We start from the raw sequence: 10,511 nt of genomic DNA on the forward strand, positions 1-10,511 counted from the left end.
GCGAGGCCCACGCGCGTGCCAGCCGCCGCCGACCATCACTCTTGGCAGAGGCCACGCAGTTTGGCACGTTTATAAAAGATGTCCAAGAGGGCTGGGGGAGGGGAGACAGAAGCATGAGGTGTCCAGGGTGGTGTGACAGACACCAGACATGCACCATGCATTCAGAGCCCCCTTCCCTCCACCCTCCCCCGCCCAGCCCAGGGCAGCACCCCCCAGCCCCTTCCCCGGCCGCTGCCCTCCGGCTGGTGGCTTTGCAGAGGCCAGGGGACCAGGGTGAGGGCTGTGGCTGTTTGCCCCACTGCCGAGAGTGGGAACCCTTGGAGGAGTCTGGCTGCGAGGCAGAGCAGTGCGGAGGAAGGCAGGCCTCCTCCACGTGGACATGCAGGAGATTGGCCAGCTCTGGAGAAGCCTAAGGCAAGGGTCCCAGAGTCCCCTCCAAGCCTACCCCCTACACCTGCGCACACACACACACACACACACACACGCGCGCGACACACTCACAACCCTGAGCACACCCCAGTGGGGCTCACACCCCGAGTCCCTAGGAGCCCCTCGGGAGCTTGGCAGCAGGGGGCCTTCCATCAGGCCAGGCCCAGCCCCCAAGACAGAGCCTCCTCCGAGTGGCCGGGTCGGCCCTCCCCAGAGAGTGGAGAGAGACAGCCACCGCCCGCAGGGCCAGGCAGGCTGGGTGCTGGGCACTCGGCCTCCCCAGGCCGGGAGAGCTGGTGGCTGCAGAGTCCTGGCGGCGGGATGCAGCTACGCCCGCACCGGGGGCCCTGAGCAGGCTGTCAGCGGCCCCGGTGACCCATACTCATAGTCCGCATCGGTGGGCGAGGCCAGGAAGGAGCTCAGGGAGCTCCCCGTCTGCCGGTCCCGGAAGCTCTGGATGTAGCTCTGTGGGGGAGGAATACAGGTGTGAGAGCCCCCACTGCAGACGCCCACGCGAAAAGCCAGCTCCCACCAGCTTGACCCGGACCCCCGCCCTCACCACCCTGCCGGGGGCACCTCTGCCCCAGTCCTGGAGCTGGGCCCATCAGGCCCACGGGCAAGGGTTCTGGTGGATGCCTGGACGGACACTCTAGCTTCTAGACAAGGCCCGCCCCTGGGTCCGCACCCCCCTCCCACTCCTCCGCCTTTGAGGGTGGGTGGGCGTGGCTTTGCTCCTCCTCCAACGGGGCGGGCGTGGCTCCAAGCGCTCACCGGGGAGAGGACGTCTCCATTGAAGCGCTTGACGGGTACTGGCCTGCGCCGGTACGCAGGGTCTGGGGGCCCAGGCCTGGGAGGAGCCCGGGTGCCTCTGGGGGGAGCCCGAGGGGGTCTCTTCTTGCGCCGCTTCTCCTTGCGCTCTTCCTGCTGCCGGATCCGCATCAGCTGCACGCGGCGGCGCTGCCGGCTGATGACCACTGCGGAGGGAGGGGCAGAGGAGGGGGCTCAGAGGCCCTCGCTCCGCCTTCCCACCTGGGCCCTGCCCGTCTCCTGCCCCGCCCCCCAGGGTGGGATCCCCACAGCTGTTATCCCTCACCCAGTCCGGAGCCATGGGTGACTCTCCTAGGACACGGCCCTGCTTCCTCCCGGAATCCCCGCCCCACACTTGCCTCCCTCCAGCGCTTTCCACACTCAGCGGCAGAACGAGCGCCCCAGACACTAGGTCAGATCATTGCCTCCCCTGACTTGAAACCCTCCGATGACATTGCATCAAAAACACGATGGGTCTGTCTCCATATCTCACCTCCCACCTTCCAAACAAGCCAAGCTCGTTTCTTCTCTGGGCCCTTTCCTCTTCTCCAGCTCTTAAATCCTTTGGGTCTCTGTTTAACATGTCACCTCCTCCAGGCAGCCTTCCTTGACCACCCTGACTAGAACAGCCTCCATAGGGTCATTCATTCATATAACTCTGTGCACCTCCTTCATGGCACTCTGCACAGCTGGAATCATCTGGTCTGTTTGCCTGTCTGATTGCACCCACCCCAGCTGTACATCCCTAAGGACAGGGGTCTTTTCTCTGCTGTACCCCCAGTGCCTGGAATGGGGTTGGCCCGGAGCTGATGGCTCACACGTTGTTGTGGGGTGAAGGATGGCACAGGGGCCCTGACCTCCCATGCCTTCTGCCGCTGGCGTGCACGGCTTCTGCCCCCAGCCCTCAGTCACAGCCCCCCTCTCACCCCTGGCCCTTGCCCGCTCACCTTCGGTGTGGGAGTCCCTCTCAGCCGTCACCCGCCACTGCACCAGAACGCCCAGCAGGCTGAGCAGGGGCCACAGCGCCAGCAGGGCCCAGCTCCGCCAGCACAGAGGGGGCACGGCGGCGGCCCGCAGTCGCTCCACCACGTAGCGCCCCAGCAGCAGCAGCTCGGCAAAGTAGTCAGCGGCGGTGGCGATGAGCGCAGCACCAGTCACGGCGGTGGCCAGGGTGGTGAGTGGGCGGGGCCAGCGCAGCGTGAGCAGGGCACAGAGCAGGCCGCCCCCCAGCAGCAGCCCCAGGGGGCCCCACACGGAGCCCGGCTGGTAGTAGGGCGCCGAGCCCAGCAGGGCGGCAGCGGCGAGCAGCAGGCCGAGAAGCAGCCCCACCAGGAAGAGGCCCACGCTGCGCACCAGCATGGCCACCAGCCCGCAGAGCAGCCCGATGCCCAGCGCGATGCCCGCGCTCGCCCCGGCGCTCAGCTGCGTCTCCAGCACCCGCTCTCGGTAGCACAGCAGGAAGATGACGACGGAGCCGAACAGCAACCCAGTGAGGAAGAGCACCGCCTTGAAGCAGCGGTAACCTGGAGGGGAACAGGGGCTGGTGAGGGGCTGGGAGGAGGTCCCTGGGCGGGAGGAAGGGACCCCCCCTGGGGTCACGGGGGAGCCCGAGATAGAGACACTAAGATCAGGGAGTCGGCGGTCAGTGGGGTCCTGAGGACATCAGCGATGGACCCGCTGGGTCAGGGCAATCGGACAGGCATCGGGCTCACCGGCAAAACAGAGTCACCATTGAGAAAATGAGCTGGGGGTCTCTGGGAGTTGGGGGTCTTTGATGGCCAGGGCAGTCTGAGATCACTGCCGTCCAGAGTGAATCAGCAATGGGGCACCGGGGGTCTCCGGGTCCCAGGAGTCAGGGAAGCGGGTCATTGGGACGGCAGGGGGCTGAGCAGCAGTGACTGGGGCGTCCGGGAGGCGCGGTACAGAAAGCTTTTCCAAAGTCAGAGTCTGAGAGATGGCGGTCACACAGGTTCAGGAGGATCAGGCCTTCGAGGGGCCACAGGGCTTTGGAAATGAAGCATCACCTGGGGTCTCAGAGAAGCCGGGATGTCGGGGAAGAGTCCGGGCAGGTCGGGGGAGTGGCGGAAGTGGAGTCGTTGAGAGCAGAACAGGGTGTCTGAGGGCAGTATCACAGAGGCCAGGGAAATGGGGTCATCAAGATGTCAGCGTGGGGAGGGGCCATCGGCTGATGGAGTCCTGGAGCCCAGGGAGCAGAGCTGGGCTCGCAGAGGGGCGCAGTGGGTGGAAGCTGATGAGGGAGCTACAAGTCATTAGGGCTGTTGAAGTGTCAGAACTCAGGGTTACAGGGAAAGCAGTGGCTGTGGGGCTTCCAGAAAAAAAGCAGAGTAGACGAGTATACCACCTGCAGGCCCATTAACCGTGCCTGCAGGGGGAGGGAGGTGTAGATCCTGAACAGCTGGGAAGATGGAAGTCAGAGATGGGGATCGAAGGGTCAAAGACAGTGAAGAGGAGATTCCGCTCCTGGCATGAGGGGAGTAAGAATCCAGGAGGTTCTGGGCCACAGAAAGGAGGAGGCTGGGAGTGGAAGCATTGCAGAGGGGCAGGGTGCTGGGAACCCGGGACAGGGATACAGGGCTGCACCAAGCGCCAGGCAGAGGGCAGAGGGGCTGCATGTGGCTAGCAGAGGTGAGAGGACACAGACTCCCTGGAGGCCCGGAGTGCATCCTGCACCCTAGCGGGGGTACTGCATCCTACCCACTCTGCAGCTAGTCAGCCCAGAGTCTGGGGGTGGAAAGGACTGTCTGGCTCCCATCCCTGTCTGCCCACCCATTCCAGGAGGAGGGATGGAGGGGGCAGAGCACAAGTCTTGCCCCATTTCTGCCTGGTCTAAAACCCAAACTTCCCAGCCTCCTTTGCCTGCGCCAGTTCTGATCCACAGTCCTCCTACCACAGGCTTCCCTTGGACCCCCAGTCCGTGGCACCCACTGTCCTCTCTGAAGTTCAGTTAACGCTTTCTGTAGAACCACTGACCACTCATTCCAGGCTCCCACTAGTCCATGTGACACCTTTGTGCAAATTAGAGAAAGGGAAAGCAGCCTGGACTGTGAGTAGAGCACAAGCCAGATTTCAACCCCCTCTTGCCCATACAACTGAGCTTTCTTGTGCAGTACTCATCCTGTACAACTGTTCACAGCCTGCCTGATTGCTCCAGCCTGCCTGGTAGGGAATCTCTGTGTGTGTGGCTGCCACCCGGCCCACTCTGGCCCATGTCACAGGTGTCACTGTTTCAGGAGTCTCTCCCCACCAGACAATATGCCCTGTGGTAAGGGATCAGGCTTAATGACTCTCCTGAGAATTGTCAGTGCCTTCTTAGAGTAATGATTCAAACAAATCTTTAAAAATTGCTTCTACTTAGCACCTACTAATTTTTCTAACGACCTAATGTAAGACAAATGTCATTGTCCCCACTGTTCAGATGAGAAAACTGAGGCTCAGGTTACTATGCCCAAGGCATTACAGTTAGTAAAGTGCAAAGCCAAGTTCAAACTCAAGTGTGTCCAATTCAAAAACCTGTGTTCTCTAGAGTCTAGAAGACTTACAAACGCTGTGGGATGAAAGACAGAAAAGCAAGTCGCTCACAGTGGTGGTAGTGGGTTCTGGAAAAGAGTGGAAGAGGGCAGAGAAAGAACTTGGGAAAACAAGTGAGGGATGAGCCGGGGATCTCACCGAAGAAGCAGTAGACGACTCCAAACAAACAGCACATGATGCAGACGAGGGCCGGCAGCGCCTGGTACCTGCGCTCCAGGGGATGTTCACAAGGCGCACCCCAGAAGGCATCGTCTGGCTCGGGGGGGAGCAGCTGGAATCGCAGTGTCGCCGCAGTGCCCGGCATAGTGCTGGGAAGCCAGAGGGGTCACCCTCCCAGGTCCACCTGACAGACAAGGAGCTGGGGTCAAGGAGGAGTCCCGGGCTCCCACCAGGATGGGAGTGGGAGTGGGAGAGCTCAGCAAGGACACGGTGGACAAAGGAGTGGTGCCCACACCATGCGGCTCGGGGAGCAAAGACAAAGGGAAGCCAGAGTGCCCGGCTGGAGGGGCTGGCACGAAGTTAAAAGGGGGACCGGGGGCGGGCGGGACGAGGGCGGCCGCGCTGCGGTGCGAAGGAGGCAGCCAGGAGAGCCGTCTGTGGGAGGCTGGATCTGGCATTGTCCAAGATCTACCTGCGCTGGAGGCGACCTGAGCTTCTGAGCCAAAGCGGCCGAGCGGGCGCCGGAGGGGCCGGGGTCGCGGGGCGCCAGAGGCTCCCACTGACTGAGGTCCTGGGAAAGTCCGTCGTGTGGGGCAGGGGGCTGCTGGGCCGCGGAGCCCGGTCTCTGCGCGGCGCCGTCGCCGCTCCACCTCCAACACCGCCTGGCACTCCAGTCCCGCGGCGTCCGGGCACTTGGACCGGGCCTGGGAAAGGGAGAGGAGCAGGAGCAAGGGCTCGGGCTGCCCCAGAGCCGCGGCCCCATGCCCTGAGCCCGCCCGAGGCCTCTGGTGCTGATGGACAGCTCCGGCCGCGGCTCCTGACGTCACTCAGGGCGCACCACCGGCAGGGGAGGGCTGCCTCTGACGTCACCCGGGACGCACCAACCGGCGGGGGGAGGCGGGCGACTCCGCCCCCCGGCGTCTCCCTCTCGCACGCTGAGGAGGGGGCACTTCCGGGGGTCCTTCCCCTTTAACCTCCCCCCTCTCCGCCCTCTCCGGTAGCCGGAGCCGGAGACCCCGCCCCTGGGGGCGGGGCCCTCGCAGTGACACGTCGGACAGCAGCGGCGGCGGCCGAGCTCCGGCGCCAAGCGCAGCCGGAGGAGCCCCGGAGCGCGGCGCGCGGGATTCGGCCCCGGCCGCGGGCTCCGCTCGGCGGGGAGGGAGCGGGCCCGCCCGCTGGGCCCGGGCCCTCCGGATCCGCCCCCTCCCCGGGCCCGCCCCCTCGGAGCCTCCTCGGGCTGCTGTGGGGCTGCGCGGGGGCCGGGGGCCCGCGGTCCGGACGCCATGCGGGCATCCCTGCTGCTGTCGGTGCTGCGGCCCGCAGGGCCCGTCGCCGTGGGCATCTCCCTGGGCTTCACGCTGAGCCTGCTCAGCGTCACCTGGGTGGAGGAGCCCTGCGGCCCGGGGCCGCCCCAGCCCGGAGACTCTGAGCTGCCGCCGCGCGGCAACACCAACGCTGCTCGCCGGCCCAACTCGGTGCAGCCCGGAGCGGAGCGCGACAGGCCCGGGGCCGGCGCCGGCGCCGGGGAGAACTGGGAGCCGCGTGTCCTGCCTTACCGCCCCGCACAGCCCGGCCAGGCCGCCAAAAAGGCCGTCAGGTAGCGATCGGCTGCGCCGGCCCCAGCCCCTGGGCACCGGTCGGGACGAGCGCGCGCGCGCGCGCGCACGTTCGCGGGGGAGGCCGCCGGGGCCGGGTTAGGCTCCGGAAGGAAGGGGCTGGACGGCCAGGAAGTCTTTGGGCCCCGATAGCTTCCTATGGCCCTGCTTTCCCGGGAGCGGCGGGGCTGCTCGGAGGCCCTCAGTGGGCCCCGGTTCACCCAGGACTGAACTTGTCCGCCTCTGTCCTAAACCCGCTCCACCCCAGGGGACCCCAGGGATCCTCTTAGCTCCCAGCTCGGTTCTTGGGGCTGGAGAAATGGCTGTACCCCGAGTGAGTGCTTAGAGAGAGGGAAGGGGAAGGGAGAGAATTAAGATTTGCCTGTCCCTGTATCTCTACCTGGGTGGGTTATCAGGGCCGCCTGGGAGTAAGATGGAGGAAGGAGGGTGTGCCGTCCTGTGAACTTCTCTGCCTCTGAATTCCAGTAATTTCTCCAAAGTAACACTGAGTTCAGATTCCAGTCCCGGGACTTACTTGCAGGATTGTTCGTGGGACCCCTCACCCCCCAAGCCCCAGCTTGCCGCTCCTCCAAATACCCGGAGGGCCCCTCTATGCCTAAGGGCCTTTAGTGTAGAAATTACCGCATACGTGGGTTGCCAATCACCTGGCTAAGTGCTTTCAATAGATACAATCAGGCCCATTGTACAGATGGCTCAAGGAGAATAAGGACCTTCCTACCAAGTAATGAAACCAGGAAGCAGGCGCATCATTTGCAAACGCAGCCCTGTGTTTCACGTAAACCCTCATGACCCCTGGAAGAAAGTTACCATTCTTGTCCCGCTTATAGGTGATGAAACAGACGCAGGGAAGACCTGACCTGCTGGAGCCTGCGTGCACCGACTCCCGCCTGTCCCCATGGTCTTTTTGGTAACTTTGTGCCAATCTCCTCCTCCAGGACCCGTTACATCAGCACGGAGTTGGGCATTAGGCAGAGGCTGCTCGTGGCAGTACTGACCTCACAGGCCACGTTGCCCACGCTGGGCGTGGCTGTGAACCGCACTCTGGGGCATCGACTGGAGCGTGTGGTGTTCCTGACGGGCGCGCGGGGCCGCCGCACCCCACCGGGCATGGCCGTGGTGACACTGGGGGAGGAGCGGCCCATCGGGCACCTGCACCTGGCGCTGCGCCACCTGCTGGAACAGCACGGCGATGACTTTGACTGGTTCTTCCTAGTCCCTGACACCACCTACACCGAGGCACACGGACTGGCACGCCTCGCCGGCCGCCTCAGCCTGGCCACCGCTGCCCACCTCTATCTGGGCCGGCCCCAGGAGTTCATCGGTGGAGAGCCCACCCCAGGCCGCTACTGCCACGGCGGCTTTGGTGTGATGCTGTCGCGCACCCTGCTGCAGCAGCTGCGCCCCCACCTGGAAGGCTGCCGCAATGACATCGTCAGCGCCCGCCCGGATGAGTGGCTGGGACGCTGCATCTTGGATGCCACCGGAGTGGGCTGCACTGGTGACCAAGAGGTAGGAGCAGTGGCGTCTCCAGCGTGAGCTTTCTCACTGCGCCCTGGGAAGCTAAGGGGTGGCAGAGACACAAGCCTAGGGTTCCATGCCAGGCCCGTCACTGCCTCTCCCTGTCACCTTGGATAAATGACTTAAATCTCCTGTGCTCCAGCCTCGGACTGGTGGGAATCACCATGGCTCAGGGTTGCTATAAGGATTAGGGAAAACAAGGCAACCTTGAGCAAGTGGGTGTTGAGTGGCGGCTATTATTTTGCTGAGGCCCTCTGAGACAGGTCTCTGCCCATTTCACAGACGAGCTAGCAGAGGCTTGCTCTGGGCCACGCAGGCTCAGTACCAGACAAGGCAGATTTCATCCCACAGAAGGCTGACTGCATGTCCCCAGGATGACCGTGAGGTTGGGGGAGGGGATCTTGTCATTCTTCCCATCACAACCCATTCCCTTGCTCTCCGCAGGGGGTGCACTATAGCTACCTGGAGCTGAGCCCTGGGGAGCCCGTACAGGAAGGAGACCCTCGATTCCGCAGTGCCCTGACAGCCCACCCGGTTCGTGACCCCGTGCACATGTACCAGCTGCACAAGGCTTTTGCCCGGGCTGAGCTGGAGCGCACCTACCAGGAGATCCGGGAGCTGCAGGTACCTCTGGGGCTGGGGGGGCGGAGGGACGGGTTGGGAGGGAGCAAGTCTGAGAGGTGTGGGAGATCCCTGGGGACCTGCCTCCCAGCCTGTCTGCTCCCCCCTCGAGGAGCCGTGAGAAGCCCCTCCCCTCCCCCTTTTACCTCTTAGGCATCCTCTGTTCAGGGGACAACAGCTGGGGGCGCTGTGTGGGCAGCCGTGGTCGCCGAGGGGCGCCTGCTGCCTCCCCGGCCCCTGGCTGTGTGCTGGCCCCAGTGGCCTCGGCCTTGCTCACCGCCTCTTTTCTCCGCCCAGTGGGAGATCCAAAACACCAGCCGCCTGGCCGCTGACCGGGAGCGGGCCACCGCCTGGCCCGTGGGGATCCCGGCGCCCTCGCGGCCGGCGTCCCGCTTCGAGGTGCTGCGCTGGGACTACTTCACGGAGCAGCACGCCTTCTCCTGTGCCGACGGCTCGCCCCGCTGCCCGCTGCGTGGGGCCGATCGGGCGGATGTGGCCGACGTACTGGGAGCCGCCCTGGAGGAGCTCAACCGCCGCTACCACCCGGCCCTGCGGCTCCAGAAGCAGCAGCTGGTGAACGGCTACCGGCGCTTTGACCCGGCGCGGGGTATGGAGTACACGCTGGACTTGCAGCTGGAGGCGCTCACCCCGCAGGGCGGCCGCCGGCCCCTCACCCGCCGGGTGCAGCTGCTCCGGCCCCTGAGCCGCGTGGAGATCTTGCCCGTGCCCTATGTCACCGAGGCCTCACGCCTCACCGTGCTGCTGCCTCTGGCCGCGGCGGAGCGTGACCTGGCCGCCGGCTTCCTGGAGGCCTTCGCCACGGCGGCCCTGGAGCCCGGGGACGCCGCAGCCCTGACCCTGCTGCTGCTGTACGAGCCCCGCCAGGCTCAGCGTGCCGCGCACTCGGACGTCTTCGCACCCGTCAAGGCCCAGGTGGCTGAGCTGGAGCGGCGATTCCCCGGCGCGCGGGTGCCCTGGCTCAGCGTGCAGACGGCCGTGCCTGCCCCCCTGCGCCTCATGGATCTCCTCTCCAAGAAGCACCCGCTGGACACACTGTTCCTGCTGGCCGGGCCGGACACGGTGCTCACCCCCGACTTCCTGAACCGCTGTCGCATGCACGCCATCTCTGGCTGGCAGGCCTTCTTCCCCATGCACTTCCAGGCCTTCCACCCGGCCGTAGCCCCGCCTCAGGGGCCGGGGCCGCCCGAGCTGGGCCGGGACACAGGTCACTTCGACCGCCAAGCGGCCAGCGAGGCCTGCTTCTACAACTCTGACTACGTGGCGGCCCGTGGGCGGCTGGCAGCCGCCGCGGAGCAGGAGGAGGAGGAGCTACTGGAGAGCCTGGACGTGTACGAGCTGTTCCTGCGCTACTCCAGCCTGCACGTGCTGCGGGCCGTGGAGCCGGCGCTGCTGCAGCACTACCGCGCCCAGACGTGCAGCGCGCGGCTCAGCGAGGACCTGTACCACCGCTGCCGCCAGAGCGTGCTGGAGGGCCTGGGCTCGCGCACCCAGCTGGCCATGCTACTCTTCGAACAAGAGCAGGGCCACAGCACCTGACCCGCCCAGGGCCCCTGCGCCCTGGCCTAGCCGCACCCCACCCTGCTCCTCTCCCACAACCAAGGGCCCCCCTGCCAGCCCCTGGGACACGGCTGGCTGCAGCCTCAGGCCCCAGCACAGCCACGGGTCCCTCTCTCTGGCTTTGCAGGTCCGGGGCTCAGGACAAACCTTGGGGCAGGTACTCCCAGAGCCACCCCATCGGTGCCCCAAGTCCGGTCTCCCCGCCCCCCGCCCCCTTGACGCTGCTGATTCGGG

At 65.3% G+C, this 10,511-nt stretch overlaps 2 protein-coding genes across 5 annotated transcripts; one reads left to right on the top strand and one right to left on the bottom strand.

Annotated features, from left to right (window-relative positions):
* Positions 1-58: 58 nt before the first annotated feature.
* On the bottom strand, positions 59-7,482 carry TMEM198 (transmembrane protein 198). 4 transcript variants are annotated; one of them, XR_016230727.1, is made up of 6 exons: positions 6,501-7,482; positions 5,417-5,648; positions 4,924-5,128; positions 1,730-2,759; positions 1,201-1,403; positions 59-894 (listed from the first exon to the last, which is right to left on the bottom strand). XR_016230727.1 is itself a non-coding variant. In XM_051848030.3 (6 exons), the coding sequence occupies exons 3-6, from the start codon at positions 5,032-5,034 to the stop codon at positions 757-759; spliced, it is 960 nt and encodes a 319-aa protein (XP_051703990.1). In that variant the 5' UTR covers positions 5,035-5,128; positions 5,417-5,648; positions 6,501-7,473; the 3' UTR covers positions 59-756.
* CHPF (chondroitin polymerizing factor) lies at positions 6,228-10,256 on the top strand. Its single transcript, NM_001171483.1, is given in 4 exon segments — positions 6,228-6,541; positions 7,496-8,069; positions 8,523-8,702; positions 8,997-10,256. Coding segments are annotated over 4 exon segments (2,328 nt in total).
* The last annotated feature ends 255 nt before the right edge of the window (positions 10,257-10,511 follow it).

The sequence above is a fragment of the Oryctolagus cuniculus genome, chromosome 3 (assembly GCF_051225735.1).
Source record: "Oryctolagus cuniculus isolate XC-2025 breed Fujian yellow rabbit chromosome 3, ASM5122573v1, whole genome shotgun sequence".
NCBI lineage: Eukaryota > Metazoa > Chordata > Mammalia > Lagomorpha > Leporidae > Oryctolagus > Oryctolagus cuniculus.